Source organism: Penicillium solitum (genome assembly GCF_028829755.1).
Source record: "Penicillium solitum strain IBT 25940 chromosome Unknown utg000001l_segment0_segment0, whole genome shotgun sequence".
In the NCBI taxonomy this organism is placed as follows: domain Eukaryota; kingdom Fungi; phylum Ascomycota; class Eurotiomycetes; order Eurotiales; family Aspergillaceae; genus Penicillium; species Penicillium solitum.
The window spans coordinates 7,215,946-7,239,317 of record NW_027072121.1 but is presented as its reverse complement, the minus strand read 5'-3'; the positions used below and the strand labels follow the sequence as shown (position 1 = coordinate 7,239,317).

Here is a 23,372-nt window from a genome sequence, read left to right as displayed (position 1 = left end):
CTGATTGATAATTCGTTTTCTATGCTTGATTTCCTTTTCAAGTTCAAGTCAGAATCTTAGATTATCTCACTATCTCATATGGCTCATTTCCCCTCCCTGTGACACGAAAAACGAGGACTTGCCGACAGCATATCCATCTTCACTAACACCCGTGGACACGAGATCCCCCAAAGCTGAAATCTATTTATATTATACCACACTAATAGTGGCTACATGAACACTCGTGAATCCTGGCTATTGCATATACAAAGAAGAATAGTAAAAAGGTTGTGCTTAGGAAAAAAGCAACGGCAACGCTAAGAACAAATCCGGGAAAAAAAAACACAACAGATTAACCAACCCGTCCCTAAAACAACCCCAAAAACCCATTAGGCCAGACCGAATCAGCGCCCTGATTCGGATCCTCCTGACCCTGCGGCGCATAGCCATACCCCAGACTCTGAGGATCGAACCCACCAGCCTGAGCCGTCTGGCCATCAATAGCAGGCGCACCATGAATAAACGACTCAGCCGATAGAATCGGCATGGAAGGATACGCATTGGCAGACTGAGTGCCTGTTGGAATGGGAGGCGGAAAAGTGTATTCTGGGAAAAGTCCGCCGAAGATATTCTCGCCGTGGCCCCAGTCACCGGACATTGGGTACTGGAAGAAATCGGGGATTGAGTTGGCGGTGCTGCTGAAGGAGTCCGGGGAGTTGATGGAGTTTATGGGGTTGGGGGTCATGCCTGATGAACCTGGGGCTTGGGCTTGGGGTTGGGCCGTGGGCGTGGAAAAGCCTTGGGATATTTGCCAGGACGGAATTTGTGGTCCGCGGAAGGTGTTATCGCCTGCTTCGTGGAGGAATGTGGTTGAAGGTGAGTATGTGTTGGGTGTATTGGCGAGATATGGGGGTTGTATAGGGGGTTGGCTGCTGTCTCCTGGGCCTGGTAATGGGCTCACGGGGACGACGTAGCCCGAGGAATTGATTGGCGGAAGGCCTTCTAGGGTTTCGGGGATGCTCATGTCCATCCTGTTGGGGTTGGCGGTGCTTGATGTTGGATACTTGGGAGCTGTGGCGGGGGTCATTGTTGTGCGGAGGGTTGTGGGCCGTCGGTGCTGCCTTTGGTGCTGTGGTGCTGGCTGTGTCCGAGAGGTGTGCCTTTTGGCTCCTGGTGGTTTATATTCTTGGCCTTCTTCGTCTGAGGCGCGGGCTCTTTTCTCGTCTTTCTCGATGGCGACTTTGGCGATGCGTTCGAGGGTCGCGCTCATCCGGGCCATGAAGCCGGCGTAATTATTAGGTCCTTCGCCTGGAGCGAGAGTTGCAAAGAATGCTGCGACCATGTTGAGGGATTGAAGGTCTTCTCGCACTCTTGAATGGCGAGTATCCCGTAGGATATTTGAGAATAGTGTTGATGCTGCTAGGAAGACGTAGTATAATAATGACCTGAGGTTTGGTGTGAGAAATGATACTGACATAGACAGGCTGTGGTACTTACCAGGTCCATGCGATGTCTCCCCATGGCATGTTATTGACAACCTTCAAGGTATCTCGGGCAGCCTGAGCACCAATTGCTGCTGATCTCGAGGCATGTGCTTTGCTGATCGACTGGACCTTCTCTGGTTCCTTTCTGGCTGTTATCATGTAGTTAAGAAAGATAGGTACCCGGTGAATCATGATCACAGCATTGTGATAGACAAAATGGAGACCAATAGAAGCAAACCCAAACAGGAAGTCGCGTTCAGTGGGTTTCATTTCCGGTTCAGCGAGAGCTGGGGATTCGCGTTTCCATTGTTCAAGCTCTGCATATAGTTCTTTAACCGTCTTGTAAATTTCAACGGGGGGCTTTTCTAATGCCGTAACAGAGTACAATCGACTGTAGATGTGGCTCTTTATGAGCGACATCCGACAGAGTTCGCGGAAGAATGGAATGTTGCTTGCGGTTTCACCATGCTTATCGCTTTCCAGTTCTTCAGGAAGAGGGACATCGAAATCATCTTGATGTTGTGATGGGGCGTTTCCAATTCTTAGACATGTACTAGAACATTCTTTTTAGTACTTGAGGCGATGTTGAAATGGGCTTCTCTTACCTTTGATCAATGACAAACGCAACCCAAAAAACACGCCTTCTCTCCTCTTGCTCAGCCGGACTAAGTTCCGGCCTCGCAATATCTCGATGAAGCCCCATTCGGTGACCGGACCGCATAGCCGCAGTGATGAGTGGCAGAGCTGACTGGGTTCCAGAATTCCCCCGAAGGAAGAACGCCTTTGCAAATTGTTAGATGCTTTCATAAGAGTCAAAGGTGCAGGAGACGTACCATGCTAATCAAAGCCTGTACACTTAGCAGATCGGTGCGTTTTAAGGCTAATTCCGTGAAGACCGACATAGCGTTTTTGAAGTATAATTCAGATTTTTCCTTCTCTTTTTCTGACTTGGAGCTATTCGAGGATCGATATTCGTATGCCAAACAGATTACCATGTTGATGTTGGCCCAACGGGCAGCGTCATCACAGGTTTGCTGCGTATATTGCCATTCAACCATTTTCATGAATGACGATTCAAGATAGATAGGGAATAGGCGGTTGGCCGTCCGGAAAAAATCTTTCATAAGAGAGAATACCTCCGATCTTGAGGGCAAAGGCTTAAAAACTTTCGAGGCAAACAGATCGTGGAACACATCTGGTCGCCATTGATTCCACGGATTTTCATGGATGGATTCAGGAGATATAATGCGCAAGAAGCTGACATCGCCTGTTTTGCTCTTAATCCACTCTATCCCTGTTCGCGATAGAATTGACAGTGAGCACGATGTCCCTGTGCGTTGAGTTAGTCTCGGCGGTCTTGCATCATATCAACCGTACTCACCGAAATATCGAGAATCGTCTCTTTGGTCCGCCGGGAAGATGGGTGTACCCTCGATGAAGCCACCCTTTGAACGAAGAGACGACCCGAAATCTGACTTTGGACTGGAAGTAGATGAGGGGTCTTGACTAAATAGTCCGTCATCATCCTCATCGGAAAGGTCGTCTTGGCTCATATCGCTCTCTTGCAAGATGCCTGCCGTCCTCAACAACGACTCAACCCTGACGAGGCGGTCTTTCAAAGACTTGACATACTCGCCATTACTGTGATTGAATTAGTCATGACCGATGAACATGAGATCGGGAATGGTAATGGATATCATATCGCTGTACCTTTGGTAATGATCCCGCTTTTCATGCTGGACCGGAAAGACACAACGCGTATTACGGCGCATGCATTGTATACATATTGAACTTGACCCTTGAATCTCACACTTGGTCTTTTTTCGATGGCACATCTCACAAGCCTAGATAGATGTCATATGGCCGTCAGCAATGCTGGATTCCCCCCAAGCCGGAGTCCACCGGAATAGTGGAACTCGGGACGACAAGCGAAACCCACCCTCAGGTGCTGTCCTCTCCATATCGCAGAATCCATGGATAATGAGTTCTGGGAAGATGACTGGTTCATTGCCTTGATGGCCGACGGTTGTGGATTGCGTGGGAGTCATGAATGTGCATGCCAAGACTTTACAAAAAAAAGTCGCCGCGGCGGAAATGGCGAAGACTAGCGGGAGATCTTTATTCCTTATTTCGATCTCTCCTTGATATCCATCTATACCTAAGAGGTAAATGTTCAGAATCTGCAGGGAAAGAGAACCTTGGAAAATCAAATGGGATGAATAATCAAAGCGGATGTCGGGACTCCCGAATTCCGTTCTTCTATGCTCCCCGTACTCCGTACATTGGTGGACCTGCAACGGGACCCGCGGGGTTTTGATCGCTCCACAGGCTACCCCTGAACTCCCATTCACAGGCGAAATCTCATCTGTGAAGGCAGAGGCTTACACTATAGCGAGATTAGAATGACGAGAGTAATCGGTTGTGTATGTCTCTGTCATTGCATGATTTATCTGCCCAACCATGAAGTAAGTGGTTCAAGATGATATAAGGGACTTTATATGTAGGATAACACTCTGATTTCTTTGTTGGATATTCATTTTACATATCTTTTGAGATGCTCTTTCTCTTTTTTTTTTTTTTTTTGAGATACCTTTTCTTCTCATTTTATAAATAAATTGTAATGAATAATATAGTACGAAGTAAACATGCCGGGCTTATCACTCTACGATGTATAATATATGGCGGTATAAAGCATAAACTGTACAGAGGACAGTTCTATGTATAGAAGTGATTTATTGCGTTCTTAATGCTCCATGGTCCATACTCTTCCACGGCGAGAAACGCCTGTGTAACGCCTCTCCCCGATCAAGGTCCCTTTGTATGTATTCGAGGTATTCCTGCGGATAGCTGGCAAGTGCTAGATGGGTCTCATCCTTGTCTTGTGAGATTATTAGGCGTCTATAAGTTCTCGGGGAACCTTCAACGGGATTATCTAGCTCACTAATCAAGAGGACATTACCCGAAGTTCGCATAATTCCTCATCCATGCAACCATCTATGCAGCTTCTTACAAGAGAATCTCGAGATGTGGTCTATTGATACTATTAGTATTAGATATTTATTATAAGTTCATTGATGCAACTGATTCCGCAAGTGCTCGGACACAAGCGTCCGATCTCTCTAGCCCAACTGTCTGGCTTATATTGTAGCGCATGAAGAGTTCCACCGGTGCTGTATCGGCATCCTCGAAGCTCCACAGTTGAGAATACTGTAGAACTAAAATTTCCCCATCAAATGAAGCTTGAATGACCCTTCCATGCTGTTCGCCCATATAGGAGAGAACTAATAACTATATATAGTTAGGTAGAAATAGGGGGTTAGTAAGACTTAAGGCTATTATACGGTGTAGGTTACTTACTGGGTGGATAGGATACTTCCGGAAGGGCTTCTGGGATGTTCGAATGAGCATCATGTTCACAATTGCTCTTACTTCATGAGTAAGACTCTGGTCGGCATGGTTTGCGGGGACGTGTGCGATAGTTTCCATAATAGCATGTGGTATAGGTGAGCTTTCGTCGCTGTCTTCTAGGAGGCTCTCAATCCGCCAATGTAGGCCAAAGCCGCGCTCATAAGTCTGAGGGCCGGTTGTCTTTCTTTTCGTCCTAGTTAATATTTAGTATATATATTCAAACCTCTAAAATCTTTACTAGGCCAATAAGAGAAGAGAATATCGGTCGCCCCTTCCGGTAAGTACTAATATGCCAGGACATATAGTACTGTGTTTCATGGGCCCGGCTCTCCCACTCGTGCGGCCCCGCCACAAGCATGAGTTCCTCATAAAACTCCCTTGCAAGAGTGAAAGGGTCTTCTGCGTTTGGATTGCTTATAAGGACGTCTCTCAAAGTCTGGGCGGTTATTTAACTTTGGACAGTCATCGACCGAGATCTGGGAAGTGTCTATTGGATATTTTTGGAGGACTCTCCCTGGGTGAGGCAGGAAAAAGCATGGGTGAAATTGTAGAACCCCATCATCTGTTATCCCTACTTGATAAGCCCGGATTCCAAAACCTTGGAGATCACTAGGGGAGAGAAAGAAGTATCGCAGTCGTTGACTCGTTGATGAAGATTCTTTATAACATCGTGCCGCCTGATTAAGGTTTGTACATCCATCTCTATAGAGGAATATCGAGGTCATAAAAGTGGAGAGAAAGGGATAAAGGATGAGAGGAGTCATCCGTGTGAGATGGTGTGTGTGTGTGTGTGGCAGTGACAGGGAAAGTTGGTTGGCCGTGTCAATGATACTATGTATACGTAGGGCGGTAAATCCTGCCCTAAAAGCCGGCGTACCTTGGAGCCACTTGCAGTAGGTACTACATGCAAAGTCCCTTGTTATGGATACCGTAAAGAGGCTATCTTGGTAGAAAGTTGAAGCGCACAACCACACCTCAAGGATATGGGGCGCTGATTTCAAGTGGAGTGACGGTACATGTAGCCATATATAACTAACAAATCTAATGTCTTTTGGATGATTTTTTGCATAACGGTGTCATAGCTAGAAATATGTTTATTATGTAGCTATAGAAGTGCTACTAAATAGGGATAGTAGTGACTTCCAAGGTGTATCTGGGAGTCCCCATTCTGACCCTCCACACCGTCTTCGGGAGGTGGGGGGTGGCCGAAGCACTAAATTACCACTATCATCACGTCACTTCATCTGGCGCAACGGCTAACCTTCTTCATCCTTCGGAGTGGCGGAACCAATTTTCTTGATATGGCTCACAATACTTAGACTCGTTGTGTACCATACATATTTCACCCAGAATCTGGAGAACCACGAAGCGCCGAGGTTATCGGTACTACCAAGTCATGGATGTCGATAATGTCGTCTCGCACCTAGTTCCAATCGCTCCCGCGCCGGTTCGGACACCATCTATCGCTCTCCAAAATGGCTCTGGTCCCGACATGACCGCAATGCGCTTCAACTGCCAAGCTTGCGTGCGCAAGAAAACCAAGTGCGATAAGACGGCGCCAGCATGTTCGAGCTGCAGAAAAGCAAAGCTCCAGTGCGTCTACCAGGCTCCCCCGTCGCGAAAGAGACAGCGAAGCCCGTTCGAAGATGTACATGAGCGATTGGTGCGGTACGAGCGCATATTGCGAGACAACAATATTCTCCATACAGCCTCTGTATCGACCTCATACGGCCAGAAGACGGAGGCATCAGCAGCCAGCACGCGGAACCCAACCCCAAAGCCGGACTCGCAACCTGCCAGCTCGGGTAAACTTCTGTCCGCCGACGGCAAGTCTCGCTATCATGACAGTGTCCTCCTTGATGCTGAAGAGGGCGACATGTGTGAAGTATCTGATTCCGACCAGGATGACAGCCATCGCGAGGACACCGGAGCTGATGAGAGCACCCCGACGGGTCTTCTGGGCGTCCTCACGGCACAGACCATCTCTGGATCCATACTCGGAAACACGCAGAGCATCACCGGGCAACACCCTGGCCACGAGGAGGCGACCAAGCTCTGGAATGCGTACGTGCACAACGTGGAGCCTCTGTGCAAAGTTCTTCATATTCCGACTGTCGCAAAAATGGTCGACACCGTTTCAGAGCAACCCTCCGTGGCCTCGAAAAGCGACGAATGCCTGCTTTTTGTCATATACTATTTTGCTGTGTTCTCTATGTCGGACGCTGACTGTGTGCAAGAGTTTAACCAACCGAGGAGCTATTTGATGTCGAAATATCGGACTGCTGTGCACCAAGCACTTATCAATGCGTCGTGGCTGAAAACAACATCAATGCCGGTATTACAGGCTTACACACTATTCCTCATCGCTATGCGCACTCAAATCGATTCTGACACGTTCTGGATTTTGACGGGTATTGCCATTCGCCTCGCACAACGCATGGGGCTCCACCGTGATGGTGAAAACCTCGGATTACCACCCTTTGACGTTCAGATGCGACGGCGACTTTTTTTGGCAACTGCTTCCGCTAGACAGCTATGCAAGTCAAGTTTCCGGCACTGGTATTGTTTTATCGCCGAATAGCTGGGATACTAAGCAACCATTGAATATCAACGATGATCAGATATTCCCTGGTATGACGGAGCCGCCCCTCGAACAAAGAAGCGCCACAGAAATGATTTTTTGCTTGTCTCGGATGGAATTGTCAAATTTCTATACCCGAACCGGCGTCAAGGTGAAAGGAGTTGGTGGCACCGTTCAATTTAAGGATGCAGAGGACATTGAGAGACTTATTGATGAGGTCGAAGATCTTATCGAGACTAAATTTCTTCGGTACTGCGATATCCTGAACCCCTTGCACTTTTTCACCACGGGAATCGCGCGATCTGCGACCAATGCTGTTCGACTGCGGGCTAGAATGCCGCTGCTGATGGCGCAAACTACCACAGACGCGCAACGGAGGGATATTTGTGCGCTAGCAGCAAGAATCCTCGATACAACTAGCGCCATATGTGCCAACCACAGCATGCGGAAGTATCGATGGCAAATTCAAGCTTTCTTCTTGTGGGATGCCCTTCTCTGCGTTCTACGTAGCATCGCAGATGTCGGATTCTACTCAGCCTCTGAGCTGAATACTTCTTGGGGGAAGGTTGCAGATGTGTATTCTAATCACGAAGAACTTGTCAAGGGCAGAAGAACCCTACATGTCACAATCGGTAAGCTAACCCTCAAGGCCTGGCTTGTAAATCCCCCAAGTCAATCCGCCCCAGAGCCTACTTTCATAACCGCACTGTGTGCCCAACACAAGCCAAAAGTGAACAGGCACAGGCAGCAGGAGAGCATGGATGAAAGACGTGAAATTACCGAGCTTGCGGACGGGTGTAATTTTGATGAAGCTTTTGGCAATATTGATGGAACAAGCCTGGATTTAACTGGCGGGTTTGACCCTTCAGATTGGGTCTTCTGGGATCAGCTGTGTTGAGGGACCAGCCGGGGCTGAGTTGGTGGCCTTCGTCATCGGGCTTTGATTCGCGGCGGTGGAAGAGTTTACATTCTCGAGGTAGCTTATAGCCATCGCTGCGATGGATCCGGATCAATAGGGGAGGAGAAGCCGAAATGTGTTTCTAAGGGACGGGCAGCATGGGGCGCGCACGGGTTGATGCCGAAAGGTTTGTTAGGAGTGCCACCCAAAGATTTCCCAAATTATAGATCAAGTAGCTGTCCACATTTCCTCGTGACTATGTAGGCTACTAACTTGTGCGGATTAGTTACATGCTGCATACTACCTAGGTATATAGGTTGGATGCGTTTTGCGTCACCTCAGAATCCGACTACCAAAATGCGGTACTCCGACTCAATTTCCGTCGGCAAAGAAGCATGATGCACCTCCGCTTTGAAACAGAAACTAACGAGACAGCAGCGATAAAGTTCGGCTTCATGGCCAATGAAGGTGGTGCAGATATCAAATCAAGATAATCCATCCCACTCTATCCAGAATCTGCACCCAAGCAAGTTAGGAGTGACAATCAAACAGTAAATTCCTGGTCTGCCAAACCCCACAAAGTTGGCTATTTAGACAATCCGCTACATCCACACCCCTCACACCCCCCTCACACCCCACAATCCACTCCCAACTTAACCAGCGGCATACCTGGAAATAGCACGAAGCTTAGACCCAAAGAAATAAAACGCAAAAGGCGCCGACCAACCAATAGCCATGGTAATGAAAGCCAGAACACTCGTACCCCAGCCATAGCCGAGAGACGAATACATATACGGCGCGAAAAGCGGGAACCCAAACCCACACAAACTGCGCAGAATAGCACAGGCCGCCATCGCACTAGCCGCGTAGGTCTCGTAGCTGTCGACGATATACGTCTGCATTCCCTGCAAACAGGAGATCGTGCCTGCGGTGAAGAGCAACGCCCCGATATTAGGCATGATCCAGTGCGTATACCCGATACTCCAGCCGTACCAGAATAGGCCGATGGTGCTAATAAAGGAACCCACTGCTAAGGACGGCATGCGGTACTCTGGTTTACCGACGCCGTTGTTTCGAGCCTTGAGGGTTTTGTAGATTCGGTCGACCAGCTTGAGATTGATGAAGAGACCGGCAAATGACCCAATGGCAATGGAAATGTAGTTTAGTCCGCCAATGCTAGAACTCTCGTGGTAGATCTCTGTCCAGATATCTGGGAACGTCGCTAACATGAGGTACGTTACGCCGAAGAGGTAGGCCATGTAGATAGCCATGCAGAAGACGATAGACTGTGTTGTGAATAAAAGCACAGGTCGCTCGAAGGCATGCAGAAGTCTGTAGGCAAGCGTCTCTACCTTCTCACCGGTATGCAGCTTATTGTTTCCCGTCTTCTGGATGAGGACGTCGCGTCGTTTGCGTAGAAGCGTAGCCGGGTGACATTCACGCAGCCATATTAAGCCAGCAACCTGGACCGCGACGGCGGCGGCAGAGGTTGCCCAGAAGACCCAACGCCAAGTCGAGTACTGGGCGATAAACCCGCCTGCAATGGGGCCGATTACGGGACCAAGAAGCGGTCCGAGAGTATAGATGCCCATGGCCTTGCCACGGTCTTCGGCGCTCCACATATCGCTGCATGCAAGACTGGTTAGTAAACGTAGGATTTCTCGGGAATTTTTTTTTATTCACTAACCCAATGGCACCTCCTCCAATTGCGAGCGGCGCACTCCCACCAATACCCGCAAGAAAGCGGAAAGCAAAGAGTTGGGACTTTGTCTGGGCGAAACCGCATCCCAGATTCCAGGATAGATACCACAAATTGCTAACCTGGAGCAGACGTACACGGCCGTATAGCTCGGAGGCTGGACCGAAGAAGGTGGGGCCAATAGAGTATGCGAGGAGGAAGATAGCCATGGATAGGTATATCTCGATATCGGAGTGCATGCCCAGGGCCTTGCCGAGATCTTGCATGGCGGGGGCAATCATGGATGATGAGACTGGTGAGATGAAGACGAAAAGGGAAATAACCCAGGTATTCTTCCATTTTGTGCCCTTGGGCCAGTTCTTTGGGTTCTCCGGGTCATCTAGTCCGCTCCATGTGACGAGATCCGGGTCTTTGTTGGAATCGGCATTGAGAGAGGGCTCGGTTAGGGTTGTGGGTTTGGCTGCTTCGAGGTCTTTCGTCTCGTGGGAGCCCTCGTCGGAGTCGCTTGAGCTCTTGTTGCTCATCTTGAGATAGATATTAGATTTATTGAGATAAAGAGCTTAGTTTCTTAATATTATACTACCAGTCATTAACCTCGGTAGTTATATACTCCTTGAACAGTTTACTATGTCTATCATCTAGCCAATGGCTGAGCCGTATTTCACTTCGGGGCCGGATCACCGACGCACCGTCCAATAGGACGAAGGAATTCTTCGGGCCCGCTGGTAATCGCCCGCCCCGCTGTCCAATGGGAGGGTGTCATTCTTCGGGCCCGGCCCGTTGTGTTTGCCTGAGGCCTAGAGTCGACTACACACCCCTTAGGGCGTAGAAGATTTATTAGGGCTTTATTTTGCATAGATCACGGGTCGAAGTCCTAGGATAATGTATGTATCACCTATATTTTATGCACTAACCCACTCATTTTCGGAATTCGATCATCTGTTATCACCACCTTCAAAGCTTGGATCCCGAGACCTTGGAGATCGATAGGGGAGAGAAAGAAGGATTCGCAGTGCTTGGCTCATTGATAGAAGTGATTTAGAATATCTTACCGCCTGCTTGGAACTTACCCGTCCATATCGAGAAAGAGTGAGATCACGAAAGTGGGCAAAAGAGGTATGTGAGCACACGCCCAGGTGTAATATGTAGCGATGATCACCCGATTCCAATACAGTCGAGCACTATATAATGACGTGATTTCAAACACCCCTGGAATCTTGTATACAATTCTGTGGGCTGACAGGTACATGTACCTGGATGTACCTGGATGTACCAAGTATCTGCAAGGACCTAGCCATCTTGGAATATGTATAGAAGTGGATTATATATATTATGTGATCACGGGTATCTCAAGCCATCGTCTGATCTTCATGCAAGAATTAAGCAATGAATTATAGTCTCAGGTTAATATTAGACGTATCATTTAGAAGCCGCTTTCTAGAAGGACAGGCAAAGAGGTGAAGATAAGCTTAAATTCTCTAGTCTCTATACCACATCTGGGAATCGCGATAACCCGACGATAACGACGTTTATACAGACTCACAACCAACCAGGTTGGAAGTCCCGAGGTATTATCTCGCTGACAAATGAAGCAAATGTACCCCCGCAGTATGTGTTGATACAAGTACTTGGTGTTTTGCTGATTTACTTAGAAAAATATTACTACCCATCCTAAGACCTCAGGAGACAATCACCTCACTCATCATGAGACCCGTTACAATTGGAATTGTGTCGATCGGAGACATGGGCCTAGGTATGGCCGGACTCCTAAAAGCACACGACTACCGAGTTGTCACGGTCGCAGAAGGAAGAAGGTACGACTCCAGCGACGGGAACCCAACCCGAGAAACTAACGGTCGCCAGTGAACACACACTGTCCCGAATTCATTCCGCAGACATCGAAATCCTTCCCTCAGACCAAGCACTAGTAATCCAAGCCGACTACGTACTTTCGATCGTACCTCCGCGGAACGCCCTAGCGACCGCACGACGAATCGCAGACGCATCTGGCCAGCCACCGACCGGCAGACTCCGAGAGGCAATAGAGGATGTAGAAAGCAAGCCGAAGAGGTCCAAGCTATACTACCTGGAGCTCAACGCAGTACCCGCCCGACTGGTCTCGGAGATGGCGACGCTATTCAGCGAACCAACCACAGACACGGAAGAGCGCCGAGGGTGCCACTTCGTCGATGGCGGAATCATTGGGCTGCCGCCGACGCAAAGCACGCAAGACGGCAGCTGGAAGAAACCTAGTGTCGTGCTGTCCGGGTTGGTGGATCTGGCCCCGAGGTTTGCGACACTAGCCAGCGTCCTGAATATAAGGCTTGTCTCACCTCGGGTTGGCGCCGCATCCACGCTCAAACTATCCTTTGCGGCGCTGACCAAAGGTCTTACCGCGCTGTCTATTTTGTCGTTCTCCACTGCGCAGAAGGAAGAGATGTTGCCGGAATTGCTAGGGTTGTTAGAGGAGTATTCTCCACGTACTGCGGCACTTGCGACGAATGGGGTGATCGGTATGAGTCCCAAGGCATACCGGTGGGAGGATGAAATGCGTGGGATTGGGGAGGCGTTTGATGCGGAGGGTGGGTGGAATGGGATCGGAGCCGATGTTTATGGAGGGTTTGCTGAGATCTATCGGACCATTGCGGAAGATACCATATTAGGGAAGGAAAGAGTGGAGCATCGAGTGCGAGGTATAACGGTTGAGGACGCCTCCCAGATCATCGCTCAAAGGCAAAGAACAAGTAAGCCTTGAATTAATACAGCATATTAGCATAAAGCATATGTCATAAAAAGGACGATCTACGGAGTAATGTTTCTAGACTCTCTGCGCGGGAGGGGGGATTTTGGTTCCGGTGCCAAGGCTCATGTCCACGGGTATTACTGCGACTGGAGTCCGCGTCATCCGTGATGCACTGAACTGACATTAAACAAATCATGGAGCATATAGAATACACTTACGTGCACTTTAGTACAGTTCTTACAATTTTTTACACATTTTATAACATTCTATAACATTTGTACTCATACATTGTAAGTACTTCGTGTACAACATTGTACCTATAACTTGAATCAGGTACTGGTCCCGAGGTAAGTGGGGATTGTCCAGGTCCCCCTTTTTTTTTTTGCAAAGAGCTTGATATCTCAATTCTTGAATCTGGAGAAGCTCTTATATATACTTTATAAATTGATTATCTTTATATATCCTTATATGCCTCCCGAGGTCCCGTATATACGGGATACCCCATACCTTGCTCTCTATATCCCCTCCCAAAGCGGTGAATGCCCACCCAACGGACGAACCAGAAGTCGCGATCACGACATTTCTCCATTCTATCAGATCATCGACTAGCATCGTTTTTCTTCCTCGTCTTCCTCTTCGCCCCCCCTTTTTATTAAAACAACTCCATTTATTTCCCTTTTAATTCGTTCAGGTGGAACTCCCGCGGCATGCGACGATGAAGTGACCTTTTTTTTTTTTTTACTAGGTGATCTGATCGTGGCCGAGAACTCAACTTCCCGGTCTTTTTCTACTCATCTACGGAGTACTTTGTCTCACTCTTATTTATTTGTTTTTTTTTTTAAACTCTTTTTGCCTTTTTTCGCCTTGATTTTTATATTAGGCAATTTTTTAACTGGTGATTCTGATTTGCTTCATAGAAAATCCCGTCCTGATCTGGGGTTTCCAACATCATAAGCCCCTCTTCTCTCTCAACTCACATAACCCTAAAGGTCAAGGGGGCAGAACTTCTTTTTTTTCTATTTCTTTCCTTCTTCAACCATGCCGGGGGAACAACCACCTTTGCCAGGTCCAGGTCCAGTCTTCGACAAACTTGAGAACTTCAATTTTTTGATGTCGCGTCACGATCCAGCAGCCAAGACTCGACAGTACTCATTTGACGCTGATACCGGGCTGGTCCCGTTTGGCAACGTGAGTATGGATTATGATCAGACTGAAGGCATGGGCGGTCTGTCTGTCAGTTCCTATGAGAGTATAGAAGACGAACGCAGCTCCCTCGATCTCCGAGGCTATCCCTATCACGGTACGTGTCAAGCTTTTGAGATCTCTTGTGCCCAATGTTGCATTTGTTACGCCATCGCACCTCTGCGTCTGAGCTTTAGTTCCGGGACTTGGAGTTCTCTCTGAAAATTGAAGTTCGATGTGTCTATTTTTTGGGCCTGATTTTCTCCCTTGGTTTTTTTTTGGTTTTTTAAAAAAGAAAAGACACCTGGATAGCCAGGTTGCTGAACCTCTTTCCCTCTTTCCACTCCCCTACACATGTTCAAATTCCATTTGTTTGTTTTTTTAAAAAGAAGGGCTCGAGGCTGCAAAGCCCAGGATGTGAGCAGTTGGCATGCATCCCTCATCTCCAATGGTGGAAGGAGATCACCGTCGGTGCTCCTAAATGTCACGAGCACGCAATCCCGCAATGAAATGACAAACGCCAGTGGTTGCCTGCTGACGCTTAACTGCACATCCCCTTGAAACCCTTCTTGAGCTTATATCCTTCCGGAATATGATTTGCACTTCCCGATCCATGGGGCTCACTCCCTCGGGGTTATATCGACTTCGATCGCTTACTCCATCCATAGGTCCTCCCGGCGAGAAGTCCGTCAACTACAATCTTCCAGAGCACATGATGCCCTACTCAGCACACTCAATCTACCCGCCAGTCCCATATGCGCCCGACGAGCTCGGTCACGCACAGGGAGCCCTCACTCCATCCGATGTTTCCTCATCCATCTCCCCGCCCAACGGCCAAATGGGAAACACCAAGTACAGCACCACCATCTCCGGCGATCGCATCGCCGCCGCCCTCGATCAAGAGGAGGGCGTACGCGGTGCCGCAGAGGAAGATCGTCGTCGTCGAAATACCGCTGCCAGCGCTCGCTTCCGTCAGAAGAAGAAGCAGCGTGAGCAAGTCCTCGAACGTACTGTTCGGGAAACTACCGAGAAGAACGCTGCCCTTGAAGCTCGCGTCGCACAGCTCGAAATGGAGAATCGTTGGTTGAAGAACCTCCTCACTGAGAAACACGATGCTGGTTCTCGTCTGCCGGCCCCAGCTAAGGATAGCTCTGCTCTCGAGCTAAAAGGTCCTGGAGCCAATACCAGACAAAAACATATTCAGCCCAAAAAGAAGGGTGTCGGCACCGAGGAGTGACGAGCCAAAATGGAAGAATGTGTGCTTTTTTTTGTCGCTTGTTTGCGTTGTTGTTTGGTCGTTCTGTTGTTCTTTTCTTTGTATCATCTCCTCAGCCCTACGTCTCCTATGGTCTGCTACTCTATAAGGCGTCCGTACCGAATCAGCATTTTCTGCTTTTTTCCCCCTCCGATCTCCTCGCTTTGCTATGGTGTCTGCACTCGTTTCTTCTTTCCCCCCTTCTCTATCCGAAATGGAAGATGGGAACAGATGAGCGCAGACAAATGACGATGTTACGACCCTTCTCTTCTTCTCGTCTGCCCGGCTCTCCCGACCGTGGCTTTTTCGACTTCTAGGGATGGTCTTTTCTTCTGCACTTGAGATCTGGCACTTTCGTTTGGTGTTTTCAATCCCTATCACCCCTCATTCTCTACTCTCTACCATCGGGCTTTTATCTTTATATCTCCTGCCCAGGCTCTCTACCTCTACATCCTCTCAACCCTTCCTATCCTCTTTCCATCCGATCGTGTGCTGCGAAGGTTTGTTTCATGTTTTCTTCCTTTCCCCGGGGTCGCGGGAAAGGAGATGAGTTGGCGGTGTTGTGGTCCAGACTCGGGGAAGTCGAATTTTGTTTTTTTGCTTTATGGTATTTGGTTTTTTATATTTGATATCTCTTTCTCTTTTCTATGGGATTTGCTTATTTTCTGCTTTCTTTTCCGTCCTTGCTAGCTATCTATGGACTGGAATGCGTGCAATATAAACTATGGGGATTATTGCCATACGAATTTACCACTTCTTGCTACTATCCTCCTACTCTATGTTGTATAGAATTCTTTCCCAGATACGTAATAGCAAAAACGTAAAAGCAGCGGTGAGTGACGTGATTTATCTGGCGTGCTATATCAGAGCGATTTCCTCATTGAGATTGACTGCCATTGGAAGAATTGTGTCTCACTTTTCCGGGGTAAAGGGTCTATCCCCACCTGGGCACTGTTCAGGCGAACCCTCTGCAACCACACAGACTGTACCTTTTGAAATCAGCCTGAATCCCTGTATATATCTATGTATCTAATATATATCTATATGTAGTATACTACATTGAGTAATATCAATTTCTGCAAACAATCCATTAGAACACCTTAATTACCCTGCACTATCCTAATCGAAAAAAAAACAAAACCCAAACCAAAAAACAAGTCAACACAAGATGGTATTACATCAATTAAGTAAAAACAGGGAATGGAAATAAGAAAAGAGAAAAAAAAAAAAAACCACAAAACAAAAGAACCGAGGTAATTCCCACTTGATCTCAGAGTACATCTCCAACTCGGTGGAAAATGGAAAAAAGGGAAATTAGACCCACGTCCCTCGATCTAAGCATGGAGAAAGTGGACATCCCCAAAGCACGATTCAGAGCCGTTGGATCACGACATTGAGAGGCGTTCATGTGAGGGAAACAAAAGGGCGTCAAACGTCCAAAGTTGCATGGCGTGATTGATGTGCGTATTCTTTGAGAATAGCACGGAATTCAAGAATAAAACGAACCAAAGTATATGGAAGAGTCGGGAAGGGATTTTTGACAAAAAAAGGAACGTGATGAAAAACGAACGGACAAATGATAGGATTCATATATCATTTGTCGAGAATTTCAGCCGTCAGATTCGTGAGAAGGAAAAGAAGGTGGAAAATTTTTTTTTTTCTTTTCATTCATTCCACCCCTTATACGGTAATAGGCTCACGCTCCTCTTCACGTCCTCGCAGCTCGCCCTCAATAGTGCTGACACCGTCATCGCCATCCTCGTAGCTGGGGTGCTGGTCAGCAGGGAGCCAAGAGTCGCGATCCCCAGCCAAGGGCTGGTCCTGTCCAGACAGATCCACGCCCTCGCGGTTCTTGCTGAGGTTAGAGCGGTGGCGCTGGGAGAGGGTGCGGGAGCGCTGGGAGAGACTAGACTTGACGACTGCCTTGGAAGAAACCCAGTTGGTGAGGGCATCCTCGCAGTCCTGGATGATAGCCTTGGAGGCGTCGTAGCCGTCGTAGGCGTGGCGGGTCTCGCCGGGAGTGACGGGGGTGTCGTCGATCAAGTCGAGAAGGTGCTTTCCGTAGCCAGCGACGATGGCGACCTTCTCGCAGTGCTCGCGGAGCGCATCGAACTGGTACTGGAAGGCAGCCTTGACCTTCTCGCGGGTGATGTTGGATAGCTGAGCCTCGGCGACCAGGGACTCGGCTTCGGCGCGGACAAGCTCCTGCTCTAGCACGACGATGCGGGGAGAGTTGGGGTCTTTGTACTTCAGCTTGGCGATCTCATCGGTGATCTTTTGCTTGCCTGGAGATCCATTAAGTTAGTTAATGCTGGACAGTTGGGCGGGCACTGCAGAGAGAATCTTACGGTCTCGGCTGGGCTGTACGGAAGCCTCGATGTTGCGGATGCTCTTGATGGTGACACGGTACTGGTCGTAGCGGTCAACGAACATGTCTTCCAGCTCACCGATCTCATAGATCAGCACGCCGAGCTTGTCCGTCACATCCGACACATCCTCATCGCATGCTTCACCCCAGATAGAGAGTTGTTGCTATGGCGACCGAGTCAGTTTCCAATTTATCTCCACGATCATCACAGATTCGGGGCCATCCACATACAGCGACTTCCATGCGCTCCCGGGCGACGAGCTCCATGCTGCGCATGGCGTTCTTTTCCATCTTGACGAGCTGCGACAGCTTCTTGGCGAGATCGGGTCCGAAGGCACCGGCGGCGTTCTTGCGGAAAGCATGGCCTGGTCGCAGGATGTTAGTGAGTTCATTTTTTTCATTTTCTCCATGAGTGATCTCTCCGACGACTGGTAGTCTCCAATTCGGCCGTTGTCTCTCTCGGAAGTGCGACGGGGGGAGAAGTCGATAGCGGCCCAATTAGGCAGCCTCCAACGTGACGAACATCGTCGGGAGATTTCCAGTCGTCGAAGTCGATCGCAGAAATATGGAAATATCTCAATCGCACTCACCGATTCCGCCTTTCCCTAGCCATCTCCCAGTTTTGGTTGTGGACAGTGGTGGTGGTGGACTCTCGATCTGCGAGGCGGTCGGGACGCGCGACTGGCGCATAGAATAGGTGCGATGCATGGTTTGGACAGGGGAAATTGGTGATAGGAAGATGATTGTAGAGATGTAGAGATACTTGTTCCTGTAGAAACAAAAAAGAAATTAGAAAGAATAAAATAAAAAAAAGGACTTTCTAGTGCCTTGCGCAGTAGTGACGTGAGTTTAAAGAGGGGAGATTCTCTTTTCTTTTTCTTTCTCTTTGGAATACGTACTTGACCTGAATGTGACGAGAAAAAAAAAAGGATTCGACTGCAAACGGACAGGGGAGGAAATATATTCTAAGCCTCAGCTGATCAAAATGTGAAGATGCTCCTGGAAGCTCTCGGGAAGTGACGTCGACTATTTTTTTTCTGAAGGAACTCGGGGGGGGGGGGATTGGACGCTAAGACGCTAAAAGAGACTAAAAGAGGATAAAAGAGGATTCATCTACGGAGTACTAGCTCCCCCATTTTAGTCAATTTAAGCCAAGTTAGGTCAAGTTAAGCCGATTTAAGCCAATAGTCGGTCGATCTTGTTGAAGTTGCATTTTCTTGACTCTTCACGATCACCGACGTCATCGATTTCCCCCTGATGTCATGGAGTCTGAAAAGGGTTGCATTTCTTATTAGTATAGTACTATTATACTATTATATACTATCAACTACATCTGACAATAACCATGAGTGCCTGGATTTCCCCTTTCTAAAAAATAAAACTACAAGTACACTAGGTGCATCTAGGTACATACTGTATAGAAACTAATAAAACTACCATTGGTGCCCCAGTTCCACCGATCGCTGATCGCTGATCGCCGAGATTGTGGAACTCCTGTTCGTGGGGAAACCCATGTGGTCTCGGGTTTGAATTCCACCCACTAGGGCTTACAACATACAGTTCAACTGTACGTTAGAAGAATACCGAAGACCAGGGAACTGGAGCTACAAACATGGGTGGGAGTGGATTAACGTAGGTACATAGTATGAATAGAAATTTATCCTGTGCATTGTTGAAGACATCGGGACGTCAGCTCTGAGACAGGAAGTTACTGCCCGACAAAGGCGTTCATCTAAACGGCCTCGCAGCCCATTCCGTAGGTGCCAACGTCAAACTTTCTGAGAAAGATGGTTTCTTCGTAAGTTGACAAAAAGGCGCGTATAACATTCTGGACCCGCATGTACCTGGCCACTTGTCCTAAAGGCACAACTATTAGGACATCGTGAATTGTGAGTATAGCGTGTATATCATACCGAGGATATGGCGAAATGCAGCCTCATCCGACCTCAAACAGCCACAACATATCCCTGAGCATTCAAAAGGTTCTCGGATCCATGGTGTTTTTACTTCACCGACGAACGCAAGATCAGCACTATGATGAACGAACACGAGATGACACTGGCTGGCCCGGACGCTTGTTCAAATGGCATTCATTGTACGCCGCCTCGTTTCCTCATACCGACTGCTCCTCCGAGATCGCATTTTCTGGCCACCGGCCAACAATAACCACATGCCCGGGACCATCCAGATTACACGAGGAGCATCATTTGCGACACTCTCGCTGGTAGGGCATCGCGATCGGCCCAAATATCGTCCCTTGGGAAAGTCACTCCGCGTAGTAATGCGGAATAGGTAGGCTGATATGGGTAGCCCGCAGTCCAGGTGCCGCCACATCATCCCGTTCGATTCTGGCTCTGGCTATCTGCTTAGTGTCTGACCCACATGGTGATATCCTAGATAGGAAGGGGGGTCGTGTCTTACCGAGTATCTGGATAGTGGGTCAAGCTTGCTGTGCTACAGCCTGGGTCTGGACATGTCCCATCCAGATATTATTTCCAGGAAAGGTTCCTTTTGAGTTATAGGGCTATCTAGCCCAACTAGAATCTTCGAAGATTCTCCGAAATCAAATGCAGTCCATTCCATCCTTCTTGGCAAGGGTTCTGACAAGATCTCGGTTCTTCCGAAGGCTCGGTACGTCGGTAGATTCTCTTTGCAGTGCGTCATCCATCCACTTCCTCACTATAATCCTGGTCACAAAATTCCAAAGCACACCTTTCCTCTTTTGCCAAGGGACAGGGCCATTTGATTCCATCATGCATCTCCTTGGTATGTCAATATGCATTTTGTTTGGAGGCAAATGTCTTATCAGCCAAGACAACATCGCTTACACCATATTTGATGTAGAAGCGATTATCGATTCCCGTAAATAGCCGACCTCGACCGAAGAACGTCCGGTCCTTAGGGGACTTGTAACCTTCGTCCTCGGTCTATAACAGTTCATCAAGTCAGCCATCATGTTCTATAGGGCCACAAGATCTTTCTTTGGGGAAGGTTTCAGCTCACATAGAAGGTGAAACGACCGACTGTAGATTTCGAAGGCTAGCAGTATGAGCCTTGGCGAACCACTGCACATTGGAGACGCGTCTGAACCCCAAACTTCCGTTGTATTGGCATTCTCTTCACTGATTTGTCCGCTTGTGGACTCTTCTCGTGTTATATTGTCGGCGTTTTCTTCTTATATAATCTCGATAGACTCTTCCCTTGTGCTCACAGGCTCCTGCACAGGATCTTTCTCGTCGTGAGAGGCTCACTGGAACAGGTCTTGGTCTTCCAAAACCGAATGAAGTGAGTCATATATTGGGACTCCATTGTGAGGGGGTTTCACGTTCCTGGATTTGACCCATGCTCTTTGGCCAGTTGCATAGGTAAGTGGGTGAGAAGTGGCCTTGGCCATGCTGTCGGCGAGTTTATTCCAAGGGGCTTAGCGTAGGGTTGTGGATCTAAGATGGAGAATGTCAATGAGCTTGTGTTTAAGCTAGTGGTATCAGATCATCATATTCTGACCTTGAATATCCCAAGATAGATAAAAAAGAAAGTCCCAGTGTGTATGTACAGAGATGTAGAAGTTGTGTCGATGCGTGGTTGCTGGAGGGGAAGAAGAGGAAGAAGAGGAAGAAGAGGAGAAGGAGCGAGAAAAGCCTTTTATATTGGCTACGGAAGGTTCTAGACAGAACACATGTGCAGTTCCTTCACGTATCGCAAACATTCTACCGGACAGAAGCTGGACTACCTATTTGTCTGTTTAATACCGGATACTTGCATCCCTATAATATGAGACTAGGCCGGCTAGCCCGAAGAGGAGTGTAAAAGCAGTGAAAGATAGTTGGTATATAAGTGGAAGCGAGAGATGTGTACACCAGATTTTGAAAATCCCATTTAATTCTTACATAGTATTAAGTGGCTGCGTCGTTGCAAGTTTAAATGGAACTAGGCAGTTCACACAGTCCACGCATGATCAGCGTTCCCCCAATTCCTCTTTCCCTTTGCATACTTGGAGGGCCAACAGGTCCTCATGTGCACGGCCAGGCAATGGCTTTTGGTGTTGACAGGGTTCAGGTAGGCAAGAATGTGCATCATGGATAATGCTGAGTTAGGCCGATTTTATGTTAATTGGTACTCGGAATTGGAATGTCCTACCTCACGACATCAAAGCTAACCTCGATTCCATAGGACTTCATATTTCTTGGCATGGAACCAACTTGTGCTTGGCATCTACCTTGCATGTGGGATTGGCACCTGGGGTATTGACATATCCATCTAGGTTTGGAATTAGGCGGTTTTGCATCTTGCTTAGCATCGTAGATCGATGAGAACATTTTATCGCAACCGTGTCGCGTGGCGTACTCGCAGGGCCCTGGTCCATGTTGCGAGCCCAGAGTTGTAACAGGGATGCCCTAAGAATGGGTGGAGATCACAATGCCATACACAATGCTGGAAGATCACATCCCTTCCGTAAGAACCCTCTTTTTTCTCTATGTCAAAACGAGACCGTACAATTGGCCCTTCGCTTGGCTCGGTTGCTGTTGATCATATTATTGGAGATGCTGTTCGGGGCGTAAGCGTAAGCGAAGGCACTCCCAGCATGTGAACACGTCCTTCTCAAGCACTTATGGCAGTTGGTCATTTAGTTGGTCAGAGAGTCAACCACTCTCTGAAGCAACTCACCCAACCCTACTTAGTTTCATCCGCAGTCAGGGCATCACACATCTCATCCGCCGAGAGAGTTAGCGAGAGGTACGGGCGTGCCCGGTAAAGCCTTCCTAGCAGTCTCATTAACTTCCCCTTGGGAATGCCGGGCAGCCCAGAGAAATCGATACGGGCCTTCTTGTCAACAAGCCATTGCAGGATCGTACGGATATCTGTGAGGTCGGTACGTGCCCTCATATGTCGGGCGACTTGTATTGCCTGATCTGCCTCTTTCCAGGGCAGAAGTTTCGTCAACAGAAGAATAGACGGGTGGAGAATCGGCACTATAATCTAGGATTAGCGAGGACTCTAAATTGGTCGAGCAAGAAAGCGCACCTGGTGTTCAACTGGCGCCGTGGATAGTCCGCCGGAGCACAGTGTGGACCCTGGTGGTCCTGGGATTCACTGCCCATGCCGCAGTTCCCATGACCTCCAGATCGATGTGGACTTTTGTACCACGGTGGTGGTACACCAATTTCTTGTCTTCGCTCTCAGTGATCTTAGGATATTTGAGGAGAAGGCTCATCCTGACAGAAGACTTCTATATACTAGGCCAAACTGTCAGAATATCATATGAAAGATAAGCCACGAATGAAGTGTAACTAACCTGGTGGAACAGCGAGAGAGCCGTAGTGAGAAAAGAAAGTATCGGACACAGTAAATCGTAGACGAGAGAAGGAGGAAGAAGGAAGAGAGTAGATTGAAAGGGAAAAGGGCCTTTGATGCAGGTAAACCCAAGACCGGTTTAGGTGAGCAGATCCCTTCTTGCAAATGGCTATAGGAGTATAGTGGCTAGATCCCTAGGACCATAGAAGATTTTGGCTGCTGAGGTTGCCCACCGGCCCTATATAAAAATAACAACTAGCAAGGACCTTCCAATATCGGCTATAAAAGCCGTTGCCAGTGCCAGGGTGCTGGGCAGACTAGGTAGAACGGGCTGGTGGTCGTGCCTGTTATCTGTCAACAGGGACACGCAGGTTGTTGCAGTAACCCATCTCCATAAGTGTCTAACCTGGAGCTGTCATTGAAGATGATTTGATAAAAAGAAAGTAGGAGATAGACGATGAGCATGGGGAGTGGAAAACAAAA

General features: G+C 48.2%; 11 protein-coding genes across 11 annotated transcripts; 5 read left to right on the top strand and 6 right to left on the bottom strand.

Annotated features, from left to right (window-relative positions):
• Positions 1–346: 346 nt before the first annotated feature.
• On the bottom strand, positions 347–3,613 carry N7455_002762 (transcription factor domain-containing protein; the record flags this gene model as incomplete). Its single annotated transcript, XM_065604355.1, has 7 exons — positions 347–1,424; positions 1,477–2,016; positions 2,069–2,244; positions 2,297–2,793; positions 2,845–3,104; positions 3,174–3,307; positions 3,380–3,613. Coding segments are annotated over 7 exons (2,919 nt in total), but the record flags the coding sequence as incomplete, so codon positions are not given.
• Positions 3,614–4,523: 910 nt separating this feature from the next.
• On the bottom strand, positions 4,524–4,949 carry N7455_002761 (uncharacterized protein; the record flags this gene model as incomplete). The annotated part of the gene is made up of 2 exons (XM_065604354.1): positions 4,524–4,751; positions 4,821–4,949. The coding sequence occupies 2 exons, from the start codon at positions 4,947–4,949 to the stop codon at positions 4,524–4,526; spliced, it is 357 nt and encodes a 118-aa protein (XP_065462845.1).
• Positions 4,950–6,267: 1,318 nt separating this feature from the next.
• N7455_002760 (uncharacterized protein) lies at positions 6,268–7,452 on the top strand (the record flags this gene model as incomplete). Its single annotated transcript, XM_040959957.2, has 1 exon — positions 6,268–7,452. The coding sequence occupies one exon, from the start codon at positions 6,268–6,270 to the stop codon at positions 7,450–7,452; it is 1,185 nt and encodes a 394-aa protein (XP_040809674.2).
• A 112-nt stretch (positions 7,453–7,564) lies between these two features.
• On the top strand, positions 7,565–8,350 carry N7455_002759 (uncharacterized protein; the record flags this gene model as incomplete). Its single annotated transcript, XM_065604353.1, has 1 exon — positions 7,565–8,350. The coding sequence occupies one exon, from the start codon at positions 7,565–7,567 to the stop codon at positions 8,348–8,350; it is 786 nt and encodes a 261-aa protein (XP_065462844.1).
• A 158-nt stretch (positions 8,351–8,508) lies between these two features.
• Positions 8,509–8,844, top strand: N7455_002758 (uncharacterized protein; the record flags this gene model as incomplete). Its single annotated transcript, XM_065604352.1, has 2 exons — positions 8,509–8,537; positions 8,667–8,844. 2 exons carry the CDS (start codon positions 8,509–8,511, stop codon positions 8,842–8,844), a joined length of 207 nt encoding a protein of 68 aa, XP_065462843.1.
• Positions 8,845–9,003: 159 nt separating this feature from the next.
• N7455_002757 (MFS transporter) lies at positions 9,004–10,573 on the bottom strand (the record flags this gene model as incomplete). The annotated part of the gene is made up of 2 exons (XM_040959891.2): positions 9,004–9,976; positions 10,038–10,573. 2 exons carry the CDS (start codon positions 10,571–10,573, stop codon positions 9,004–9,006), a joined length of 1,509 nt encoding a protein of 502 aa, XP_040809612.2.
• Positions 10,574–11,587: 1,014 nt separating this feature from the next.
• On the top strand, positions 11,588–12,830 carry N7455_002756 (DUF1932 domain-containing protein). The gene is made up of 2 exons (XM_040959912.2): positions 11,588–11,863; positions 11,913–12,830. Exons 1-2 carry the CDS (start codon positions 11,754–11,756, stop codon positions 12,802–12,804), a joined length of 1,002 nt encoding a protein of 333 aa, XP_040809607.2. The 5' UTR covers positions 11,588–11,753; the 3' UTR covers positions 12,805–12,830.
• A 745-nt stretch (positions 12,831–13,575) lies between these two features.
• N7455_002755 (bZIP transcription factor) lies at positions 13,576–15,959 on the top strand. The gene is made up of 2 exons (XM_040959915.2): positions 13,576–14,092; positions 14,643–15,959. The coding sequence occupies exons 1-2, from the start codon at positions 13,831–13,833 to the stop codon at positions 15,209–15,211; spliced, it is 831 nt and encodes a 276-aa protein (XP_040809675.2). The 5' UTR covers positions 13,576–13,830; the 3' UTR covers positions 15,212–15,959.
• Positions 15,960–16,909: 950 nt separating this feature from the next.
• Positions 16,910–18,305, bottom strand: N7455_002754 (Eisosome component PIL1/LSP1 family protein; the record flags this gene model as incomplete). The annotated part of the gene is made up of 4 exons (XM_040959919.2): positions 16,910–17,514; positions 17,578–17,761; positions 17,829–17,962; positions 18,188–18,305. The coding sequence occupies 4 exons, from the start codon at positions 18,303–18,305 to the stop codon at positions 16,910–16,912; spliced, it is 1,041 nt and encodes a 346-aa protein (XP_040809650.2).
• Positions 18,306–19,329: 1,024 nt separating this feature from the next.
• N7455_002753 (uncharacterized protein) lies at positions 19,330–20,906 on the bottom strand (the record flags this gene model as incomplete). The annotated part of the gene is made up of 7 exons (XM_065604351.1): positions 19,330–19,454; positions 19,511–19,629; positions 19,717–19,951; positions 20,019–20,025; positions 20,426–20,524; positions 20,601–20,620; positions 20,849–20,906. The coding sequence occupies 7 exons, from the start codon at positions 20,904–20,906 to the stop codon at positions 19,330–19,332; spliced, it is 663 nt and encodes a 220-aa protein (XP_065462842.1).
• Positions 20,907–22,268: 1,362 nt separating this feature from the next.
• Positions 22,269–22,809, bottom strand: N7455_002752 (uncharacterized protein; the record flags this gene model as incomplete). Its single annotated transcript, XM_065604350.1, has 2 exons — positions 22,269–22,567; positions 22,632–22,809. 2 exons carry the CDS (start codon positions 22,807–22,809, stop codon positions 22,269–22,271), a joined length of 477 nt encoding a protein of 158 aa, XP_065462841.1.
• Positions 22,810–23,372: the final 563 nt, after the last annotated feature.